Below are 25,832 nucleotides of genomic sequence, written 5' to 3'. Positions count from 1 at the left end.
TTCATTCTTCAGGGTCAGAATCATTGCTCACCTCTGAGACATTTAATAGGGATGATCTGAAAAGCCTTGTTCAGTGTTATAAGCCCTTCACTGCACTGTAAGTGTCTGATGTACAGCTACTGCTCTGGCAAAAGAAGTTGTGAGATATAATTATAAGACATAGATGCATGTTCCAGGTCAACTTCACTCGAAAGTGAAGAAATCCTCAAGAGCTTCAGTAACTTGTTTGAGCATAGAGGATGTCCTGAAAAGTCCCTCAGTGAACCAATATATGTTAAAGACACTAACTTGAGGAACCAGAAGACACAGACAGATGTGATTGCTGTATGCTATCTATCTTACAAGTTATTTTAATTTTCTTCTCAGCACTAAAATTAATATTCAAAAAATATGGAAATTCAAAGCTGCCAAGCATAGAAAGATCATCCTAGCAGCAAAATCTAAAACAGGAGCTGTCAAAGTTGTCATTAAGTATTTAAGACTTGCCACAGGTTGCTCAAATCCAGAAGGCAACACACAATGGGAAGACCTTTGCTCCTACTTAAACGTAACCGAACTAAGTGTGGCTGACAAATACAATAACCTTGAAGATCTGAGGGGCTGCAAGCAGCAGCTAATGCCACAGTACTCCTCCAGGAAATTCTTCACTGAGGGGAAATCAAGGAAAGACCAGTAGAAGTATCACCCAGCTAGCATTTCACAACAAAATCACAATAATGAAGATGGAAATGTGGTTTGAGTTCTCAGGTTGGTGTTGAAGACAATAAATAAAAATAAAAGGAATAAACAAAATGAACAGACAACCTCTTTGGAAAAATAGATATTTCCTTTTACCATCCCCAATCTCACTTGTTTCAGTCACCTCAATTCAATCATTCTGAAAAAACTCTTCAAATCAATTTGCCAAGTGTTTATTTTCACAATACTAATATAGTATTACAACCTTAAATACACTATTATCTATAGACAACATATTACTATCAGTAGCAATCACTCACAGCTTTAATTCTTACAGTAAAACCCCTTTGCACAAGAGCCTTACATGTCTTTGACTAGAAAATGCTTTTTAGTTACACTGTGCTTTTAACAATCTTACTACTAGAGAAAAGCTTATTAAATCACCTTTTATGGAAAAAGCAATCACAGCAGATGTTGGGCCTAAATAAAACATTGCTTTTACAGGTCAGGCTTGGAACATGGACTCATGTGCACAAAATTTTATTTCAGTACTACAAAGGGAACCTGTAAAAGAAAATGTAGTAATATACAGTACCTACACTTAGCAAAACATTTGAAATCAATTCTTTTTCTTGAGAGAAAGAAACAAAAACCAGTAACATCTAAAAGCAACTCAGCTCGCTTGATGAAATGCACATTAGAGAGGAAGAATTCAAAACTAATACAAATAACTTCAATGAGAAAAAGAATAGACCAGTATTTGCATTAATAACTTACAACATTCTTGTACTGAATGAAACAGTACAAGAAATATTCCTAGCTATAATTAGTTTGTTGGTCATATTTGTGGATAAAAACAACAACTGCAAGGTGGCATTTACCTTAAAAAGCCTGGGGAAAACATCTGCTGGCTGTCCACGGATAACAAACAGACGTGAATTCAGTTTCCGCAAATTGGCATCAAGATCCTCAAGACACTGAAGCAGGAATCTGCAAGAATTTAGAAAAACATTTATTTTCTGAGGCAAACCAGACAATCTTACAATAGAAAAAGGTAACTAAAAAGAATAATCAATAACAATTATCAGACCTTGAGCACTTTGTACATATTTTAGTGTTGTATGCATGTTCACATCCTAATTACACGTGACTTACAGTGGTATGACACCATGTAATATCTTCACAATACATAATTCATGAAACCAAACTACATTGTCATTTCAGTTTTCCCCTCAATGTTATTCAGATATGGAATGGAATAAAACATACCCTAGTCTCAAGTGATACTACAAGTCTCTTGCTATTCTAAAGACAGAAAAACTCCTATACTACAGGAAAAAAACCCAACAAATAAAGAGGTAGTTAGCACACTGCTACTAAACTTAACCCAAGCCCTTCTTACAACACTGAACTGTGACTAGAAACAGCATACCAGGAGTACACAGTCATGACTATCCCTCTGCCCTTCATTTATAGAAACAGCCCTCTATATAACATATTCATCTTGGCTGTAACTTCACCAGAATTATTTAATAAGCAAATTAGCACATCAGGCAAAAAAAAAAAAAAAAAAAAAAAAAAAAAAAAAAAAAGGAGAATGGGGTGCTGCAGACCTGCAAGTGTTCAAGTGAAACAGGCAGTCACATAAAAAATGTTGAGACATTCACATGCACAAAAATTTATTCATAGATATAATAACTCCAATGGTGAAAGTGGTTTGGGGAAGAAATAAAAACAATAGGAAAGAGGAAAAAAAGAGAACTCTACCTTACATCCAGCTGGAAAGAAAAGTGCTGGAGGTCCTGAGATGAGTGCCCTTCCCCTGGACTCTCTTCAGTCTAACAAGTGGCTCCTCCTAATATTTTTCATGTGATCAGCAGGTTAAGGGGAGGTGATCCTCTCCCTTTACTCTGCCCTGGTGAGGCCACATCTGGAGTGTTGAGTTCGATTCTGGGCTCCCTAGCCCAAGAAAGACCAGAAACTACTGGGGAGGGTCTGGAGGAGGGCTACAAAGATGGTGAGGAGACTGCAGCATCCTTCTTACAAGGAAAGACTAAGAGAGTTGGTCTTGTGTAGTCTGGAGCAGATTACTTAGAGGGGATCTTATCAATTCATACAGATATCTTAAATGCAGTGTCAGGAGGATGGCGCCAGACTCTTTTCAGCAACGCTCGGCAATAAGACAAGGGGCAACGGGCACAAAATTAAACCGGAAACTGCATCTGAATATAAAGAAAGATTTTGTGGGTAACAGAAGAATGAAACAGGCTGCCCAGAGAGAGGTTGCAGTCTTCTTTCCTGGATATATTCAAAGCCCATCTGGACAAGATCCTGTGCAACCTGCTCCAGGTGAACCTGCTTTAGCAGGGACAATTGGACTAGGTGATGTCCAGATGTCCCCTCCTACCCCAACAATTCTGTAATTCTGTACTAACAACATACATTTCACCAGGAGCTGCTCAAGCCCTCTCAGTCACTCCTTACAGTGCGGCTGGCACTCAGCAGAGCACATACTGATCAGGGCAACTGCTGAGTCAGCGCCTGCTGGCCATTAATTTCTGTGCTCACACATTATTGCATCCCCTGCCATAAGCCACGGGGGGAAAAAGAGGCAATTCCCACATTGCAGTCCATTACTCCTGAGAAACCCTGCTGTAATGACACTGTGCAGGTGGCAAGGCCACAGCGATAACACCTCCGGAGCCACTGCCTGAGAGCAAGGCAGGAGCAGCAGTGCCAGGACAGCTGGAGACTGCACCTGCTGAGAAGGGGCACAGCTACCATGGAAGGGCAGGAGCGGCTCTGCAAGTGCCCAGCATGTTATGAGGACAAAGGCACTGAGCAACCAGGTTCACTAAAATCAGGAGTTCATTTGCCCCTAGATTTTGAAGACAAACCCTAAAAGCTAACCAGATACAATGAAAATGCTGCGCCTTCCAGGAGGGACATAGCATACATGATTGCTGTAAACCTGCTAATATCCATTTTCTAAGTATTTTGCAATATGTAAGTGGTGCCTACCTATTACACATTGCTTCCAACTTTACATGGGGAAAAAACTTATCAAAAATAGTATCTAAAAGGCTGGGACAAACCTCCCCTGGCTGCTATTAAATACCTACAATGTGTGGCTCACTTGACCTGAAAGAGTAAGAGCAGGCATCTTAGCAGCCAGCACAAAAGAATACAATGACTTCTTGGCTGGCAAACCATGTTTAGATGTTTAACAACTGTAACAAACCAGAAATGCCTATTTTTTCTCACTTTGCTCAGTTTTGTTTTGAAAAAACTCTGTGGTAATTAGAAAAGAAGAAGAAACTTCTCTATGCTAATTTAGTTAGAAACCATGCAGAAGTTATTTTAAGAATCAGATGAGAGCATATGCTTCTATCAGAGAGAACTTGAGCCCCATGTCCCTAGGACAAAGTCAATTTTATTTGGACTCTGAAAATTACAGCTTCATTTTTGCATGGTTTTTTAAACCTGGAATGATAATTAGCCTTATCCATGTGAATCTCACTTTCAAGGAGCATATGCATTCACATATACTTCACAAATCACTAGGAAGACAAACTGAAATACTGCTCTGGATACCTTTAGAATAATCCAGAGGGTCAGGGCTTTTTGTTGCCTTTTTCTTTTTTTTTTGTGGTTTGGTTGTTTGGAATTTTCTTTTTACACTGGCTTGTTTCTTTGTTGTCTAAACTCATCTCACAGAGTAGAGGGAAAGGTTACGGAAAGAAACTGGTGATATAAAATATTCATAACTATTCCTGTATTTCAGGAAACTTGATTTTTTTTTTCCTATTGGCATTTCAGTTCTCTCTATTTTCTCAGTCTCTTTTCCTACCTGACTGATCACAATATGTAACTTCTAGTCTGGGCTTGGAACAAAATCCTATTCAAGAAGCTAACATGCACTGACCCAGTCTCCAATTCACATCCAAGATCCCTAAACTTGCCCTTAATACTGTTTAATCTCTATTTGCTGGTTCCCCAAATCCTCTCTATTATCTCTCTTATCTCTCACCACACTCCAGCATTTCAATCTCCATAAAACTTTTTCAGGTACGAATAACAGTGTAGACTCAAAACTGTTAAACATATTTAGGAAGAGAGCAGGAGGGTGGCCAGAGGACACACCCACTCCCCTTTACCTCAACAAAAACCAGAACAAATTAGAAACAGCCCAACCACAGCTTGTGTTGCAAGACTCACGGAAAGCACATTGTTCAAAAATAACAGACCAAATCAAATTCTAGTGACCTTACAATATCTAGAGTAATAGCAATGCAAAAGAATACTTTTGACTTCCAGAACACACACTCAGCTCACAGTTACTCAGAAGAAGCATGTCATTTAGTAAGCATATTTGATTCTTTCAGTCGAACCAAATACGTTTTAACAAAATGTGATGAAACTAATTAATCATTTATTTTGTTTTCATCCACTGTATTTATGCTATACTACATCTAAAGGTATTTTTTATTAAAGTGTTAATAGAAGTTGACTAACATAAAAGCCTTGACACAGATTTATAGAATCACAAAATAGTTTGGGTTGAAAGGGACTTTTGAAGGTCATCTAGTCCAATCTCCCCTGCAAAGAGCCTTATTCAATTAAATATGAACCTTCTTAAATAATCACTTTTAAAAACATACACAAGAAAAATAAATAATCAAATCAACTACTTGTCATAAACAAAGTTTTTACCTCCTCTTTTTCTCATTAGTACTCCTAAAATTTAAGAGAAGCAGCACAGCATCTTTAACTGAATGCAAAATTACCTGAACTTCCTCTCTGAAAAGATCCACCAAAATGCTCACAAACACATTCGTTTCACAGGAATGGTAAATTAGTCTATGAACTGAAAATGAAGATGAAACCTCCATCACATAAAAAGTATTTCTTTTCAGTCAAGAGGCAAAGTTTCTTCATAGCAGCTATGAAGTAAGAGCTACTAGGCTTAAACTCTACTATACTTTATACCAGACTCTGGCAATGAGAAGATATTTAAATCTCCTCCTACAATAACAGGCCACATTTCTGAGTCTGCAATCTAAACTAACTTATTTCCCTTAACCTAATAGTCAATGGGAAAGCACTTTCCTTTGCACTTTGAATGAATTATATGAGCTAAAAACTTTATTAATACACACAAAAAGGATGCCCAGATAATTTTTATCAGATTTGAGCATCAGCCCAGTTTTCTGTATCTGATCTCAAACATCCCTTAGGCAAACCAGAAGGAAATGTTCACTAATAATTTCACAGTAGCAAACAATGTGAGGTACATGCACCACTGACATAATAGAGGGAGTCAAAAAAGACTTAGGTATTTCAACATGAGTAAGATGCTGATGCAAAGCATCCCTGTCTGCAAGCAACATTCTTACAGAGCATTACACACATTTTGCCAGAGACATCTAATTATGATATTAAGAACTTTCATGAAAGCTGCTGAAGACTTCATTCTCTAAAACACATGCACATAAAATCTTAGCAGTTGACTTCAAGAAACACCACAAACCTTCTTTGCTGTCAATCAACAGGGTATGCTTGGGGTCTAAAATATAAATTAATTGCCAGAAACTGGCAATAATTGCATAATACAGCTCATAATTTTAGCTACCATGCAACTGAAAGAAACTGATACCATCAAAGTAGCTATTCAAAAACTTCAATAAGTAATTGTTAACAAGTTAACCATTAACAAAATAAGCAAAAGCAAGCACTACATTACACAATGTTCCCAACTCTGCACTATTAACATGATTAAAGACTATACACTGAAGAAGTCAGGAGCAGCTTGTTAGAAAGGTAACAATTTTATTTAGGGAGGAGACCTGCAAGAAGGATACCTATAGACACACTATTTAAGGCTCCCCCTAAGTCTTGTTTGGGGTTATTTTTAGGAGTAATGAACACCCAGAAAGCACAATCACATATAACCATCCTTGCCAGTACAAGATGAGGGCAGATGCTGGGAACTGAGGGGACTTAAAATGCAGTGACTACTCTCGCAGGTGCTATTCACATCCGAAAATGCTAGTGGGCTAAACCATTAAGAAAAAGTTTTCTGAACTAATCCAGATTCTGAATTTGACCATTAGCAGGAGTGTTAGACTGCAGAGACACAAAAAATATAAGAATTTAGCTAGCCTTTCTCATTCTGAGAGGACATTTAAGAATTTGAGTGTAAAGGAACAGTGCTAAAACTTGTTCTGTTCCTAAATTTAATACTTTTCACCCATGACTGATCAACTTCCAGCAACCAATCCAAACTTGTGTTTAACCTCTCTTTTTAAGTACCTTTTATCTATCCACTAGTCGTCACACCAAGCCATTGATTTCCGTCAATAGAAAAGCTCAGTCAAAGAAGAAACTCATGTTGTTATGGGTATTTGACTGCCACCCAGACTCTGTCTATCAAAATTATCTTAGGCAGCCTAATATCTGCTAGCTTTACTACGCTGTTCAATTGTTTTTTCCAACAATGCTATCAGATACTCTTCCTTCATCTCTCAGAGTTTAGCGGAGCTGTCTGGATTCAATAAAAAAGAATATTACACACTGTTTAATACCAACCACACTTTATTAGCAAGAGTATCATTTACAGCATTAGACCCTAATCACACAAATCATGTACCCTTTATTTCTCTTCAGAGAAAGAGAAAGAGCATTTTTCCTTCACACATACTTTGCCATATGACTGATTAGGTTATAAGGAGATTTCAGCATAAGGCAAATATATGCCTCATACTAATTTGAACAGGAATCACAATGTGAATACCAAATCAAAAACCAAAACTGAGTATGAGGCACTGAGAAGTATCTCAAACTTAATGTGCCTTTATACAAATATTTAGTACTTTACCAGTATATTTTCCTGCTGGATTGTCACCAACCAACGTGTCTTAGTGCAAGCAGTATATTCTTACGAAACTGTAAGAAGATTAAGCTCAGACAGGATTTAAGTGTTATGTACACTCCACAGCATCCTTTGGCAGCCAGCCACAGTAGCATTTTTCTGTTACCAAATCAAGGTCACAGAGGCATCCCTTATTGTACCACATTGTTTCAACGAATCCCATATCCAACTTCCACATCCTAAAGGGGTATACAATAATACATTTCATAAAGGTATTATCCTTTGAGCTTATACACAAGAGTAGGAAAAAGTTCACGTTACTAAACTCTAGATACTTAAGTGAAGTAGCTGTGGGAGTTAACTAATCTCCTGCAGGGTTGCTCTAAAGTCAGTGAAGAAAAAACAGCTCCTTTAGAGAGCAAATCAGAACTACAGCATCTTTCATAACTTAGTACAGCTGATCCACTTGCAAAAACAAACCCAAACACTGCCCATGATGTGTGTCTCTTGGCTTTTTTTCCCCTAATATCTATTACTGTTATAATCTTTAAGCCAAAGCACAGTTGTGACGGACGACAAATGCAAGACACATCCAAGCCCAGGTACAGATGTAAAAGAGGTCCTCAGGGAAAAAAAAAAAAGGCAATTCTTTGAAAATAGATGAAAGAAAGGGCTTTGAGCCATAATCAAGAGAAAACCATGTTTAAAATTTAATGTCTCCAAGCTGAGTCCTTTTGGGTGCATCCTCTTTGACACTAAGGAAAAAAGACTGTTTCAGATATGGAGTGAGAATAGAACATCAACCACAGCAAGCAGTACTGCTCAATTAGGAACAACAAACTCATTTGAATCAAACCTATCTCACACTGGGCAAAAAGCTGGCATTTACTTACATACCATCCCTCAATAATTTCTTTCCAACTGAACTAACTTTTCAAGGTTAGCATTCCCCAAAGAAAGGAAACACAAATTTTTTCTCCTATTCAAAAGACATTCATAATCCCCCAAATATGAAAGAAGCAGGGTAATAGGCAGGATTACAACCCTGGACTTTTGGAGATCTACTTTTGGCTGCTTCAAGGACCTACTGGGAAGAATCCCACGGGTTAAGTCTCCAGAAGGTAGAGTCGTCCAAGGGCACTGGTTAGTACTCAAGCATCATTTCTCCCAAGCTAAGGACCAGTGCACCCCTATTAGTAAGAAATCAATTAAAAGCATCAGAAGACCTGTATGGATAATCAAGGAGCTTCTGACAAAGCTGAAGCACAAGAAGAACGTTTATGGAATATGGAAAACAGGACAGAGCACTTGGGAGAAATAAAGGCATGCTGTCAGATTACACAGGGATATGACAAAAAATGCTACGGTCCATTTGGAATGGAATCTAGCAAGGGATGTCAAGTATGACAAGAAAGCCTTCTTCTTTCCTACCTTTTGCTACTTGTAGCAAAAGGAAGACTAGAGAAACATGGGCTCACTGCTGAATCAAGTGGACGCCCTGGTGACAAAGCATGTAGAGAAGGCACAGTTACTGAATGCTTTCTTTGCTCAGTCTTTATTGCTAAAGCCAGAGCATGGAGGCAACAGAGAAAGCCCAGGAAAATGAAGATTTTCCTTTAGTCAAGGAGGATCAGATTAGACATCCTTCAGTCAAGCCTGCCATTCAGAAATCCATAGATCCCAATGAGATGCACCCATGAGCGTTGAGGGAGCTGACAGATATTGTTAAACCATTATCCACTCTCCATCATCTTTGAAAGGTCATGGAGAACAGCAGAAGTGCATGAAAGTACCAGTACAGGCTAAATGTTGTCTTGCTGGAAAGTAGCTCTACAGAGAAGGACCTGTGATTCCTGGTGGACAACAGGTTAAACCAGGAGCCAGCAGTGTGCCTTTCTGAGATGCATTAGGAAGAGCATTGCCAGCAGGTCAGGGGAGATGATCTGCATTGGTGAGGCCTTGTCTGAACTTATCTGTCCAGGGTTGTGGGTGGGTATGCTGGGCTGCACAGTTCAAGAAAGACAAGGATCTCTTGGAGAAAGTCCAGGAGAGGGCTACGAAGTGGATAAGGGGACTAGAGCATCTCTCTAATGAGCAAAGGCTGAGAGAGACCAGCCTGTGTAGTCTGGAGAAGAAATGACTGAGAGGTAATCTTCTCAATGCATACAAATATCTTAAGGATGGTGTCAAGAGGATGGGCCAGACTCTTTTCAGCCATGCCCAGTGACAGAATAAGGGACAATGGGCACAAACTACAACACAGGAAGCTCCATCTGAATATGAAGAAAAACATCTTTACTGTGGGAGTGAATGATCACTAGAACAAGCTCCAGAGGGGTTGCAATCCCTTTCCCTGGAGATATTCAAAACCCACTTGGACACATCCTGTGCAATCTCCTCTGGGTGAATCTGCCTTAGCAGGGGAGGTGGACTTGATGATTTCCAAAGTCCCTTCCTACCCCAACCATTTTGAGATTCCATGAAATAGCACTATGAAGTTGGTTCCTATTTTGTGAGCCATACAGCAAATTGTGTATTTAGCTTCTATGAAGTCTGGATCTTAAATTCACACTCAAAGGGCACCCATTACTCACCTAAATTATTCTCATATAACTTGAAATTAACATCTCAAATTACTTCATGTTACAAAGGTCAGTCTGCTGGTGATAGAAGACTTACAGGCTCACAGCTTCCTAAATCTCTCTCTCAGTGTCTTCTATTCTTCAATGTACATATTCTGTGTTTATTTTTTTTCTAATACCCTAATTCCAATCTGATAAATCAAAGTATTTATTATTTGACTTTAATTGTTTATGTCTGTTCTCTCCAGAGAGAATCTAGTTGGATCCATAAAGGAAAACCAAGAGCAAACAAATTGTACTGGAAACAATTGGGGAAATATTACCTAGAAGCAAATTACAAAATTAGAGTTACTTGAGAGTACAGACATGGTCATACATAAATTTAAACCAACTTATTCTCATGCATCCAAGTTCTCTTATTTAAATTAGCAGCTCTTAAGGCTTGATGTAATTAAACAAGAGCTGGCCTGCTCTATAAAATATTTCAGCCACGTTATTTTCAGCAATCTAACCTGTCCATGACAGCTAAGGCTCATTTAAAAAGAACAAGCACAATAAGAGCACTCCAACAAGATAGTCTTGCAATCTGATTCTAAAAGACAGATTTTATACTGTCCTCAATTTACATTAATAAAACCTTCTTCCTCTCCTTAAATTAAAGTGGCCTCTTTAAGGTTACAATTAGTGCTACTAAAATTTTGCAGTTTTATGTTTCCTAGAAATAAAACACTGGCTTAAATAAATATATTTCTCAAGTACATTGGATAAATTTCAAGTCTTTAACATAGAATTCCATCATCTCTGGCATCCCATATCTCAAAAATCTATTAAACTAATAGCAGACAATTAAGGATAGAACTGAAATCCTTTAACAAGCATAGAAATTGGTAGAAAGTTTCAAAAACTGAAAAAAAAAAACCCTGAAGCTATTCCTGGAAATCTTAATTAAAACTGACTGGTGCTCACCTTATGGTGGTCACACATTCAGCATTATCTTAACTTCCCATTGCTTCTATTATGAATCAAAATGCCAACATTTTCTGAACCAGTCTTTCAAAGCTGAAATTTATAGCTGAATACAAAGTCATTTATAGCTGAATTAGTTATAGTCATTTATAGCTGAACACAAAGTTAACTTGAAGGTATATTCAGGGTTTTGAGTAATAATGATGTAGAAAAAAAAATTTACATCCCCCCCCAAAACAACTGAAGCACAGCAGATTTGTTTATCAAGCTGCAGAAATCCTGAAAACCTCCACTTTGTCCTCAACTATGTGGCAGCTATGTCCTTAACCCCCAAGAATCATATAATGTGCCTGAGAGTGGTGTCCAAATACTTCTTGAACTCTGTCAGGCTTGGTGCTGTGACCACTTCCCTGGGGAGTCTGTTCCAGTGCTCAAGCAAGAGCTGATTTTTTCCAGGAAAAAGGTGGCTCTCTAGTTTGTTTGCTTTGTTTTAACTCTAAAGTTATTTCTGTAGACAATATTTACAGGGGAATATTTGTAGGCTCTGAATTCTGGAAACATAATCACCAATGATAGGCATTATTGTTATGCAGAACCTTCAGACAAAAAAACAGCTGTTCCCCTGAACAGCTGAATAGAAACCTTATTTGCTTTAATCCTCCTACATTCAACATAAGGGGACAAGACCACAGAGGCGGGGGTGAGGGGAAGGAGGAGGGCAGGAGTCGTCCACAAAGCCTGCAGCTTCCACTGTTACATATCTCCTAACCTGATCATTTCCTTATAGCACTTTCAAGAAGAACATTTCAATATGAATCAACAAAAATAGTTTCGTAAAGTAGGTCGTTGCTGCAGCAACCGGGCGGCTGTTTGGACTACTCCCTGCCACAATGACCTACTTTTCCAGTTATATGTAACTGTTGTAGCAAGATCCCAATATTCCTTCCCTACGGAGCTGCTCAGAGACGGTTCCTGTACCACAGCTGAACTTTATTCCTAGCAGGGACACAGAAAGGCTTCATTTGAGCAGGTACAAGCATTGTGTCGGTTCTGCTCTTCCTCCGTGTCGCACTCAGAAGTGTCGGTGGCTAAAGGTTACATGAAACCCAGTATGTGCTCGGAGCTCACAAAGTGCCACAGCAGCGCTCAGAGCCGGAGGAGCTGACAAAGAATGGAAGGGGAAGGTGTGAAAAGGAACAGGCGCTCGTGAACAGCGTGTCCCCTGCCAGACTCAACAGCTGGCACTAAACTCCGGCACAAACAGGCTGTTCCTGTACCACCATCCAAGCACAAGCTAATGGACACCATCCTTTATTACAGGTCTAAATAACATTAAATCTGCATAAAAGAAAAACCCTGGTGAATGGCAGGTAAAGCTCACATGTTTTTAAACCCTATTTAACCCTGCATGCACTGGAGGGGGGAGACCAAAAGGTACCACAAAGGAAGAAATGCTGACAATTACATAATTCCCTGTTTACTGCTGCTGTTAAAACCAGCATTTTCCCTTATGACAAAGAAAAAAATATCACCTCTTAAACTAATGAAGGAAATAATTATCTCTGCAGAAATAAGACTACAAGACTTCAAACATCAATGATCCTGACTTGTACTTTGGTATTTTTTGATCAGTGTATTCAATCAAGTTCAAAAGCTTTCATTCAAGGTAAAATTAAAGAGACAAGCGCAAGAGACAAACATTTCTAAGCAAAAGAAAACTCATTCCAGGAAAAGAAAAATTCCAAACTAGGCATTACCATGTAGTACACCATAATTAAAACTCCAGTCGACACAAAGCTTCTGACAGCTAATACAGCTCAAAAACAAAGAACACACAAAAAGGCTCTCCAAAGCTTACTTTATCTTAGGTGTTCTTAAAATTTCTAAGTTCAGCAGGAAAAATACTGCAACTGGTGACAATATAGTACTGCAAGTGGAATTTTTTTTTTAATTTCCTGCATTGTTTCATTGGGGAACAAGCCACTTACAATGACATAACTGTTCCTGAAAAATCCCATACTCATCAAACAAGGCAGTAAAAAAAAAAAAAAAACATCCAAAAAGCCTAAAAATTATTTTTACTTTACCACTGCACTTGACAAGCCATAGAGCAACAACTGTGAAGACAAACTGACTTTATTCCAGAACAAAGACAGACTAATAAAAGGAAAACAAGTGCAGGATTATGAAAAGAAATAGGAGAGGCTGCTGCTGAAAGAGCAGCACACAATTACTAGTAACACTTTTCTGTTTCTAAGTGTGACCTCCAATGCCAGAAATGAAAGCTTCATAGTGCTGTGTCCTGTGGAAGCAGTAAAGAATTGGAGTAAGAATTTCTTCAAATGCTGCAAATGCAGCATTGAAGAATTTAGCTTTAACAAACACAATGTTTTAATGCTGGGACTGAAAAAGAGAGGTTGGTGGAATTATATTCAAAAGAATGCAAAAAGCCAAATTCTAAATTGTAAAAACAGAAACATTCACATTATCCCCCACAAACTCACGATTTTCTTCATGGTTTAGAAGAAAAACACACTACTGCTGAAAAATGTACTCCTCACCAGTAAATTTATTGGCAACTAGCTTGCGGAAAGAAAATTTCAACCAGTAAAAGGAAAAGCACAATGACTATATGGTGAAAATTAATTTTACACAGGTCTCCTCAGGTTACAAAAGCCTTGAAATAAAAGAGGAAAATAGAAAGCAATTAAAGCAGAACTGTCAATATCACAGCAACCTACAACTTTTTCCTTTGTTATAAACAGAAGAAATGTTTATGGCATACTAGGAAATGTTTCCAGGGCATACAAATGAAAAAGCATGCTAGAGAAAAAAATAAAAAAATTGAAGTCTCTCATAGAGACCTTTAAGGAAACATTCACAGGATTTGGGAAATACTGTGCAAGAGCAGTAAACAGCAAACAGTTACACTCTCTAAAAAGAAACATGGATAAAGCATAGTAAACTAGACCCAGCCTGTCATCTACTGAAAAGCAATGAAGGAAAGTCACAGGAATTATCCCTAGGCAACACAAATAAAACAAATAATTCAGATGCCATCCTTGGCTTGATCACCCCCATTAAGACCTGCATGGTTTCGCATTTGAGTTCATCAGCAAGACTTACAAAGAACAAAACTGAAATGCAACCTCCTCCCCCAAAGACCCTTCTGAAACCTGGATAGCAAAATTACTGTGTAGAATATTTTCTTTTAAATGCATGTCTCAGTTTTGCCGATGTAGTCAGGCTTCTCCCATGAGACAGGAAAAAGGGAAAAAATATTAGGTAATCTCTGCTAAAAGCCACAATGTTTTCTTCAGCTTTAAAACTTCTGGAAAAAAAATGAGTTTGTTTAGTCTCTAGAATATTAAGTATGAAGGAGAAAGAATGAAAACAAAATCACTTGATGTCACAGGATTTCCAGACAGAAAATTTCAACACAGAGGAAAATCTATAGAGAACATAGCAAGACAACATTTAGTCCATTCTTCAATGAATCAAATATATTAGAAATAAAAGCTATTTTCAATGCCTGCTGCTCTATAAAATGCAGTATTGCAAGTGTGTGGATGCTTCCCCAGTACTTCAGAACTGTACAGATTGTGAAATTGAGATGTTTGCCATGATGTTCTGTATCTTTAGTGCACAGCAAAACTGCAACCATTCAAACCATCATCATGGTTTATGAACTATACAAGGCATGAAGTAATAAGCAGCCTACATAAACAAGTTGCCTATTTATTTATTTCTCTGTCTGATGCAAATCACCTTCTTATTTCTGTTTTTTCAATCACTTTTTCTCTCTCTCCCAATAGCAGCACAGTTTACCCCTCACTGACAAGGTCAGTAGAACACTGGCAGTGAGAAACCAAAAAAAAAAATCTGCAAGCACTGAACTCCACAAGTTCCTTACAATAAAAAATAAAGCATTTCCTAGGTCATGGATTTCATACACTGGATAGATAACAGATAGAAAATTCCACGTTTTTCTTATAGTAATTGTTCCTAAGTAACCTGTACTGTAGATATTTAATCTCCATCACTGAAGAATTAATAACATATGTTCATACTTCACAACTTCTCCATTTGAGCTTAAAGAGAATTTTTTTCAACTTTTCTAGTTTGAATTCTGAAGGGATACATGTTTGTGTTCTGAAAAGTTACAAACCTTCAGCGCAAGAGTTTTACAGCCTGTACTTTTCATGTCTGTGAAAGAGCCACAAACATACAGACGTTAAAGAAGAAATGCATGAGAATGAATAGGAAAGGAAATGCTTTTCTATAAATTAAGAAACACTGAGATAAAGTAAACTTCTAAAACAGGTCCAGAAAATTTCTCTAGTTTAGTTGTAGGAGGAAGCAATGCATAACACAAAAGCTCAGATGTACATCACATGCCTATTAATACAGAAATTAGACAGGCAGGACATATCCTAACCAATGTTCAGTGGAAGAAATCCCCTCCATCTCTGATAAAATTGAATAGGTTTTATCTTACTGCAAAAAAATTGTTGTACTAGCACTTTTCAAAGCGCTTTTAAGCAATAGTTTGACACCTGAATTTACTAGTTTACTTCCAAAACCCTGACTATTATGATATTCTTATTTTCTACCCAGGTTTAACAATGTTGAATTTTAGACCTTTCAAATACTAATGCAATTTAAAAAGAAATAGTTTTAAAAAAACCGAAGTACAGAATTTACAAAAAAAAAAAAATGCATACTTTCGGAAGTTCTGTTCACTGCAGCTCGCCTACTGTCTAAACAAATGCTAACAAAGCTCATGTGTTGGTTTTTATTACCTCCACTGGTAATTGGAATGCACTCCAATTTTTAACTGTTCCAAAAGTATAGACAGCCTCATGGACTTTTGCCACAGCCATCTCCACTTACACACTTGAAACAGAACACTGAAATATTGACCTGTCCTTTCCAGTCTATCCTTCACCTCCACTGAAGTTTTGCTCCCTTATAAAAAATCATTTACACTCACAAAACTCCAAAGCAGTGAAAGCAAATGCTTTATGGTGACCTGAAAAACAAATGGAGGCTTCAGGGTTAGAAGAACACTGCAATTATAACTCACCTCTTGACCTAGATTGCAAAGAATGTGAAAGCCAAAAGTACACAGAAGCACAGAAACTAACCTTGCTCCATGTTAAATTAAGAGTTCTGAGAAATCTAAGTGAAATGTATTGCACCAAAATACTATGAAGTTCTTACCCTGGTAATCAAATCCAGTCCTTTCCTAGGGGTAGCCAAAGGTATGGCTATTAAACCTGCTAAAATGTGATAAGCAAATTACTAAGCCCATGGAACACAAAGCCACATACTCTTACACTACTTTCACAACCCACTCATGCTCAAGCTGACTTTTGCCTTTTTAGGTCACTATGGGAAGGTCACAAAATTCCCAAAAGCAAAGGGTTTCTTTCAGTATGCAAATTCATAACACCACAGACTTTAGAGTGACTTCTACACTGAAAAAATGGCCGACTTTGCTGGCAGCTTGACCTTCCTCCTATCACAGGTTATATAACTAACCTGAAAACCTGCCAGGCACTGAGACACGGTATGGAAAAGAACCAGTTCTGAAAATAAAGGCTTCCATGCTGTAGATAAACTGCTAGAAACTGAAAAGTTCAGGCAGTGCACAATGATAAACAGGCTTTTCTGTAATATTTGCATAATATATTTAAAGAGTAGCTTCCATTTGTTGGGATAAAGACATTTTCCCAAACTGGAGGAAAACATATTAAAAGAGAATGATAATATAAAATAACTTGCTTTGAAGAGCAGATGCAGAATTCATTGACACTGCCACATACTGATCAGTTTAGGAAAAAAAAAAATCTGAATTCTTGATTGCCTAAAAAAAAGCTGCTTTTACATTCATCACAGATGGTGTTTGTTGGGGGTTGTCACCCTCCCTGTTTGTGACTAGTGCAGGAAACACTATGAGGTGTGGACAGATTGCCTTGCCCTACTCAAATAAAGAATGTGGTCTATTGGTACTTTTGTAAAATAAAACAAAAATAGAGTACTGGTCCCAAGAGAAGGAAGACTAAAAAACTCCTATGGACTTGTTTCAAAATCACATTTCTCCCTTTAATACTCAAAGTCCACATACTATTACATATCAAGAACACTTGACCCAGATCTTCTCTGGACATCCTCAAACCTGGAGATTAGTGATGTAAAACCAGGTGTCTAAAACCTCAAAATTTCTTAACCTGAGCAATTAAGCCTCCTTCAAGATCAACCTTGGAGGCCAGATTGTATAGATGTTCACTATAATTTTTCTGGCCTATAGTAACTGCTATTTTAGAAAAACCAACTTTCTGAGCACAATTCAATTTGCAGTACCGCATGCTCCCTCCACACCAACCAGGGCAGTCTTCTTGTCCAACTGAATAATAGTTACTTTACAGAATCTGGTGATACAAGATCATTCACCAAAATAAGGAAACAAGCACAGTGTAATATCTCAGCTAGCAGGCTTATTTCTCACATTCTGACAGTTTGATAAAAAAGAAATTGCATCTTTCCCCAACACAGTTAAAAGGCCAATACTTATTTACAGCAATATCACCTCAAAGAGTGTCAAAAAACAGCAAGCCACAGAAGAAACCAATAATCCCCTTCCAAAAAACACCTGGTGGTTACTGCAGACATGAGCAATGCAGGCCAAGAGTGTTATGACCATTGTAATCTGACTCAAATCTGCATTGCCGCTGAAAGAAATGGTACCTGCCCTTCCCACTCTTTGCCTCTTCACTACTACTATGGTGACCTTTTTGCTGGCACAATCTACCACAGAGCTAATCCCACCAAAACTGGCAATTAATCTCTTTTGGACAGATTGATGAGCTAAACTTGCTCACCACAGGGTTGTGTGCTATCATAAAAGGGTGGAACCAACCCTTTCATCAACAGTGCAGGATTAAACCCATGAGGACATACGTCAGTGTGCCTCAGTGACGTACTTTGCAAATCATAGGGCTAGATCTTATAACACAAATTATAGAGGGAGTTGCTGAATTGCAGACACTTTTGGGGTAAAAAATGTTTTTCTGTGGAAAAGAATAGGTGAGCAGCCTAGGGGTGTGGGGAGTTTCTCCGGTCTAACTGCTGGTACCACAGAGTTCCCATCTGAAAATACAACTTCTGGAGAGAAGCTACACAGATTAATCACCCTCAGTTTAGTGGGCTGGGCAAACAGAAGTGCTCCAAGTGGCACACGCCACTCTAGAGCTGAAGGCACTCGTTAGAGGGTGTGCTGGGTCGCACTGGGTTTGCAAGGCCACAAGCCAAGGTACTGGGGGGCTACAAGGTGGCTTCCTGTGAGAAGCTGCTGGAAACTTTCTGTCTGTCTTTCCAGGCCAACACAAACCTGCTGCTCACTGGCCAAGGTAGCGCCTCTGGGATAACATATCTGACAGGAGGAAAACATTACTGCTCAGGAGCCATTGAAGCTCGAGAGGCATGAGAATATGAGAGAGAAACAACTCTGCAAACTCCTAAGTCAGGAAGAAGGAGGGGGAGGACATGCTCCAGGCACCAGAGCAGAGGTTCCCCTGCAGCCTGTGGTGATGACCACTGAGAGGAAGGCTGTCCACCCACAGCCCATGAAGGACCCTGGTGGAGAAAATATGAGTGTGAAGAATCCTTCCCCTGAGGAAAAAGCAGCAAAGACAACATTTGATGAACTGACCAAAACCTCCATTCCTCATCCCTCTGTGTTCTTTGGAGATAGGAGGTTGAGAAAATGGCAGTGAAGTTGAGCCCAGAAAGAAGTGAGGGGTGGGAAGAAGGCGCTTTAAGAATTTATTTTCAGTTACCCTATTCTGATTTGGTTGGTAATAAATGAATTAATTTTCCTCATGATGGTAATGGCTGAGTGATCTCTCCTTGTCCTCATCTTTACTCACAAGCTTTTTGTTGTATTTCCTACTCCCTGTCTAATCGAAGGGAATGACAGACTGCCTTTGGTGGGCTTCATGTTAAATATTTTATAAATCAAGTAGATTTTCATTCTAAGTTCTACACAATAAAAACAAACTTAAAGGGATGTTTTCATCAGGGAAGTCATAAATATTTCTGTGCATTCCTTTTTATATATTAAGCATGTCACCAAAAAATAATGAAGAATAATACACAAATTTTGCCTGCCTGAATTACACATATGAAATTCAAATCACTCATAGATTAATTCTATTGACAAACTTTTTCCACCAATGCCCCATTCAACAAACATATCTCTATTGGACAAATCATAAGTATGTAAGCAAAAACTTTAAGTGTATTTTCAAAACCAGATGCACAGAATAGCAAAATTTAATAGATACTACAGAAAGATGTCTACGTATTATTTTTTAAACAAGTTCCCACTTCCATGAATTGCAGTGATTGTCCTGAAAATTAAACTTTTTTTCTCCAGTTTTTTTATTTGCTTGAAATTTGAGTGTGGAAAAAAAAAACACCTCTCTTCTCTCTCTGAGGTCAATACCAGTATCTGCTGTAATAGCAGCAGCTAACTTTGAAAGATGTTGAAAACATCAATAGTCTCACAAAATTTAAGAGATATACAAAGCAAATTCAATTACTAATTTTAAAAGTGAATTAGTTATTTTAAAAGTAAAATCTGTTATCTTCAGGAATGGTTAAAAAAAAGAAGAATTTTAACCAGCATATCAAAGACAGACATACATACCCAAAAAGACAAACCAGAAGAGGTAAATTATTACCTAGAGTAAATCCTTATGCAGCAACTAACAATGTTTGCATTTCTTTTCAGGCATTGTGATCAATTGTCACTCTGTACTAAAACCAAGGCTAAATGAAGCTCTCCCCCAGGTGATGCTGTTAACCATGAGATCCCATTCTCCTTAATATGGAAAAGTCTGTGAGCACATGGGAACACATTTTTTCAGAAGTAGGTAATGGTTACTTGTTGGAGTATGCAAGATACATTCTTTGCCTGCTTTGTTGACACAATCAGATGCAAGCTAATTCTGGTGCCCAACATTTAAGGGCAACTGACAAACTTTTAAGAGAGCCTTAGTGTGGTTTTAACATTTGGCATCTCCCTCCACCATTTCTACATCACCTTCTACTGCACCAAGTAACTTCTTTCTCGCAAGTGTTGATCTGTGAACAACACTGTGAACTCATCCCATAGAAAAAGCATTTTTCAATGAAAGCACATTTTGATTTATTTGACAGCTTGAAAAAAGGAACAATAAGAAGAAACAGAACAGATCCAGAAAAAAAAAGAAGCGAGCTGAGGGAGGTCCTGGCATTTGTTACGTAGCATTCACGAATTTAGAACAGGTAGGCTGAATGCCAGGAGAAAGGAGGTCAGTAAGACCATGTGACTGCTTAGTAATTAGACTTGCTCAATAGTGCAATTACACAAAAATATTAGTCTCTGATTGTTACATGACTGTTTAAACAGAAAAGTTAATTGAAAAGCACCTATGTGTTAAAGGTTGCTATTTACCAGATTTAACACACATTTGTTAATATAAACTGTAACTGCTGACCCTGCAGCATGACCATATTCTAACAAGAAACTAAACCTCCTGGTTTCTTGTATTTTTTCACCATTCCTCCTCATGTAGATTGTGTGAGTCATAGTTTGACAGAGAAGAGTTTTGCCCAGGGCACTAGGACAATAAACACTCGGTGTCAATCAACTCAAATTAAGAAAGGACCACCGTAAATTCACACCAGGAGATTAAATTTGACTCACCTTCCTAATGCTGAAGGGCTTCTGCTCCTAGTCTCAAATAAAATGTTTCTGACTACAACACTCTACTCAACAGGCATGTAAGAAACAATTTTGATCATGGTCATCAACTGAAAATGAACAAAAACTGTTTTTTCATTAATAAGTGCCAAATGAGACTGGCAAATTAAAAAACTGCATCACAGACCTTGTGTATACCTACTGGGAATGTATGTGTCTGCACTGAATAAAAACATCTCATTAAAACCACTGGAACCTAAAGTGGATTCATACCAAACTAGTAACTGCCCATTTAAATTAAAAAATATTGAGAAGAACCTTAATAAACTTACAGCTTTAGCAGAGAGTTATTTTATAAAGCTATTGTACTTTTAAACTTAAAAAAAACTGATGATTTCACAAAACCAGGCTATGCAGGCAGCAAGATTTGATACTCAAATCCATGTGCAGCATGTGCCTTGAGGGTATTTGAGTACCAGAAGATGGCTTGAAGTGCTTTGGACAGGGGAGCTGTAATCCACCCCAAACTCAATCCCTTTAACCAGCAACTAAACCCAGGTATTTTTCTTCAAATGCAAAATGCAGTGGAAGGACTAGGTGCCTTCTAAAACACTGTTAAAGTACACCAACCAGCAATACATCACAAACATATGCACTCAAGGACTCTATTAGCTAATGATCATATTGCACAGCCATTAAAGAACCAGGGCAATAGCACTGAAGACATGAACTTCCTTCTGCCAGAATCAAAGTTCACATTTGTCATTCACTAGCTCAGAGAATACAACCAAAAACTGTTCAGCATTTCAATTGCAGGGCACATTTGAGACCTATGAAGTATTCTTAAAACATGTGACTTCCTTAACACTTAGACTTGTGCCAGTTATCCATTCTTTTAAAACTTAAGTTGCTGTTCATGCTTCACCCACAAAATTAAGATCTCTGAGCTTCTTCAGTAAGTAAAAATGTTATTAAAATTTTTATCCCTCCAAAACAAAAGAAATTTAAAAGTTCCTTATAAAATAAATGTACATCATGAATCTCAGATAAGGAAAGTATCTAACAGTTATTCATAAGTTATTTTTGTCTGTGAAAATGAAATAACCATCAAGTTAAAGTTTACAAAAAGCATCTTTAGTATTTCTATCTCTTGAAAACAAGAATATTGTAAGGAAAACCTCTCAAAATCTGAAAAAAAACCAGAAACTGAAAACTTCCAAAGGTAAGTTACCTGGTTGGTAAAGTATAAGCTAGGACACAAATTATTAAATCTGAAAGGAACAATCATTCAAGTAAACACAATTAAAACCTGGAGTTTCTAAACTCTGTCATTCTTCCATGATGCACTGTTAAGATAAGTTTCATTGTGCTTGTTCCATAATTAGGCAACTTCTCAGCACTGTAGTCTGCGCAGACTAAGTTCACTAGCATTTCAAGTTCCTGACGTTGGAGGGACAGATGATACATACTCTTTACTGCATTATCAACCATTTTACAGGGGTTACAATTTTCAGATTCCTAGCGATGTTTTATTAACTAATCTCACATGACAAGCATGCACAGAAGTCCTATTAACCACTGCCTTATGGCACACATTTAGCATGCAAGTGTCAGTCATAAATGCACAGTAAAGTTCATTTTTATATCGGGTAGGAGAAATACAACTGGCTGGACGGTGCAGGAACAAATCTGCACTTGGCTGAAAGGGACACTGCACCGAGCCAGGCAGAGCTCAAGAAGCATTTAGACAACGCTCTCAGGCACACAGTGGGTTTCTTGGGGTTGTTCTATGCAGGGATTGGACTTCAGGATCCTCGTGGGTCACTTCCAGCTCAGGGTATTCTGTGACACGCTTCTGTGCAGGAACGCTACTCTGGAAAAGTACTTCTGAGCTAAGCGAGCAGCTTCAGTTTCTCCAGGACGGAGGCGCCCCGGGGTCCCCGGCTGCCCAGAGTTGCCGAGATGGTGCAAGCCCTCCAGGCTGCTCCACACAGGGTTTTCCGCCCGGCAGCAACCCCGCTCTGAGCTCCAGCGCTCGGGCACTGAACCGCCGCCCTCGGGAGCGAGAATAAGCGGGCGCCTCACCGGGAAGGCACAGCCCGCCGGTCCGCACTCTGCCACGGGCTCCTTCCCCCCGTCCCTCCCACGTGCGCCGCGGGAGCCGCAGCCCGGGCCGGCGCTGGGCTGGCTATGTAACACCGCCGGCCCGCGGGGAGGGCGAGCAGCCGAGGCAAGCCGGCGCTGGCGGCGGCCCAATCGGGCGCGGAGGGGAGGGGATGGCGGGGAGGCGGCGTGACCGAATACATAACGTGGGGATTAGGGCCCCCGCAGCGCCCCGCACTCACCGCCACCTGTTGATGCCCACGTTGGAGGAGCCGGCGAACCAGGGGTCCAGGATGTAGACGCAGCGCACCGTGTCGGCCCCCTGGATGCATTCCCGCAGCGCCGGGTTGTCGTGGAGCCGCAGCCCCTTGCGGAACCAGTGTACGGCGTTCACCCCCATGCCGGGTGCGGACGCTTAGCGGGAACCGCCGCCGCCCGCGGGGCCGTTCATGGCCCGGCGCCGCCGGGCGAGCACGGACGGGCGGCGGGGCGGCCCGCGGGGCCTCGCTGCGGACGGCTCTAGGACCCGGCGGACACGGCGGGAGCGGCCGCCCGGCGGGGACGCATCACCCCGCGGAGCCCCCGCGCCGGGGAGAGCAGGGACGAAAGGTGGGAGCGCTGGGTCCGGCGGTGACTGCGAGGCGGTGCCGGCGCCCTGCCCGCGGAAAACGCCGTCCGCGCCGCTGCCGCCTCCTCGCCGCTCGCCCTGTGACTGCGCGGGGCTGCGCCGGCCACTCCGCCCCGCCCCCCACCGCCCATTGGCCGGCGCCGCTCCCACGTGACCGCGGGCCCTCACGTTTCTGAGGTGTGTTCGCTACCGGCGGCGCGCGGGGGAAGGGCGTCCCGGCCTGGCGCTCGCGTGCCCGCGGCCGAGAGGGAAGCGCCGGGGCACCCGCGACCCCGGCGGGAATCCCACCCGCAGGGGCAGCGCGGGGCCGGCGGGCCGCGGCGGGGCGGGCCGGCGGGGGGCGGGGCCCGGCTCTTCGCCACCTCCCCTCCGCGGCTCGGCTCGGCGCGGCAGGACCCGGATGAGCACGGGGCCGCAAGGCGGCTCTTGGCGGCGCCGCTTCCGCCGGGAGGCGCACGCGCGCGCGCGCCCCCGAGCCTGTTATGTATCGCGGCCCGCGCGCGCGCTCGCGCCGCGCCCCCCGGTCCGAGCGCGCGCAGCCCCGTCGGCGGGAAAGGGGCGGGGCGCTTATATAAGCGTGTGCGTAGGGCGCGCCCGCTGCGCCAGCCGAGCCCCGCAGGCCCCTTCCGGCCCTGACGGGTCTGTGACGCGGGCCGAGGGCTCGTTGCTGCCCGGGGCCGTCGGGACAAGAGAGAATGACTCGGCCGTGCGGCGCCGCCGCACCCAAACAGGCTTTCAAGCAGCAGAACGAGTTAATATGGTCCCTCTTGGAGCACCGTTAGTAAAGTCATTGCTAGGTGGTGAATTTCTCACGCCTGTTAATTACAGAGTTGAAAGCGCGGTCTGTGTGCAGCAAACACGGCGGGTTTCCCTGGACCTGCACCTTGGTTACACTGCGCACGGCCAGCAGCCGACCGAGGCATCGCACTGACCGGACTCGGTACAACCCTTTGGAGCCGCAGCAGGACAGCTCTAGATGCAGATCTGAAAATAAACCTCCACCTGTGGATTGCAGCTCAAATCTACAGCTTCACGGACAAGTGCATAGCAAGAATGGTCTCAATTAGAAATAACTTCTCAAGTAAAAGGCAGAGGACCCAAATCAGCAGTACAGCTCTTTCTTAAAATTCAAGAATTCCAGACAGTACTTAAAGAGCTGTCATTTTTCTTTCTCCTAAAATATTTTTTCTGCTTAGATCTACAGAAAGTAAAAGTCAACAAGAAGAGATGTGCGCATCATGTTTCCCTTTGTGCTTGTCTTTCCTCACCTTGAATGACCTAATAAACACAGTAATAGAATCACAGAATCATTTAGGTTGGAAAAGACCTCCAAGGCCAACTTTTGACTGACCACCACCATCTCAGCTAGGCCATGGCACTGGGTGCCATGTCCAGTTGTTTCTTGAACACCTCCAGGGATGGTGACCCCATCACCTCCCTAGGCAGCTCATTCCAACATTTAACAACCCTGGAGGTGAAAAAATTCCTCCTGATGTCCAACCTGAACCTCCCCTTGTCCAGCTTGAGGCTCTGTCCTCTTGTCCTGTCACAGCTTGCCTGGCAGATGAGGCCCCACCTGTCATTGACCATCAAGGTATGCGAAGGGCCCAGCCACGATTAGAATCCCTTTCTGCTTGGTCTTACACAAAATTTCTTTTTAAAAGGTGTAGCAGCTGGAGACAACAGCTTTTGAGCACTGACTTTAACAACAGCATAAATTATGATGAGTTTCTCAATATCACAGTATGTAGAAAATCATATTCCACAGCTCATCATTCTGATCCAAGAAGAACATATGGGATCCTTGCTGCAACTCAGAGCTGGAGTAGTGTGGTCATTGTAAAGTCAAACATTGCTTTCTCAATTAATACAAATTACGTTCTTATTAACGTTTTTTTATCATTATATGCCAAATATTCGGTAATTAATTTTGAAATAAATGAAAACCAAAAAGGAATTCAGTAGTTAATGACCACTGTCCATCAAACTCATTTGAATTCTATAATTTTTGACCACAGTGAATAAGTAGATTCCTTATTTTCAAGGAAAGTCACTTCACAACATAGTTTTCATTTCAAACATTTAAATTGCTTTTTCATTCTCATTATGTGTCCTACTAGCTCCCCACAAGGCTGCCACACTGAAGGTAGCTCTGAATAAAGTTCCAGCATCAACCAATCTGCTTGCTTGGGAATACTGAGGTGGAAACAGCCCTTCCTCACTGGACCTTATGGTTTCATAAACAAATTGCAG

At 40.7% G+C, this 25,832-nt stretch overlaps 1 protein-coding gene across 2 annotated transcripts in view; it reads right to left on the bottom strand.

The window, feature by feature from the left end:
• The window catches only part of CRY1 (cryptochrome circadian regulator 1), a 38,726-nt gene extending 15,339 nt beyond the window's left edge, over nt 1-23,387 (bottom strand). Inside the window, exons 1-2 of one of the 2 annotated variants that reach the window (XM_063154387.1) lie at nt 23,194-23,387; nt 1,560-1,668 (exon numbers count right to left, since the gene is read on the bottom strand). In XM_063154387.1, the coding sequence (XP_063010457.1) occupies nt 1,560-1,668; nt 23,194-23,351 (267 nt within the window). In that variant the 5' untranslated portion in view covers nt 23,352-23,387. The remainder of the gene's footprint in view (nt 1-1,559; nt 1,669-23,193) is intronic. The other variant, XM_063154386.1, reaches the window with a different exon arrangement.
• Nucleotides 23,388-25,832: the final 2,445 nt, after the last annotated feature.

The sequence above is a fragment of the Melospiza melodia genome, chromosome 4 (assembly GCF_035770615.1).
Source record: "Melospiza melodia melodia isolate bMelMel2 chromosome 4, bMelMel2.pri, whole genome shotgun sequence".
Classification (NCBI taxonomy): Eukaryota; Metazoa; Chordata; class Aves; order Passeriformes; family Passerellidae; genus Melospiza; species Melospiza melodia.
The sequence above is the reverse complement of the archived record's forward strand: the minus strand, read 5'-3'. Positions and strand labels throughout refer to the sequence as shown.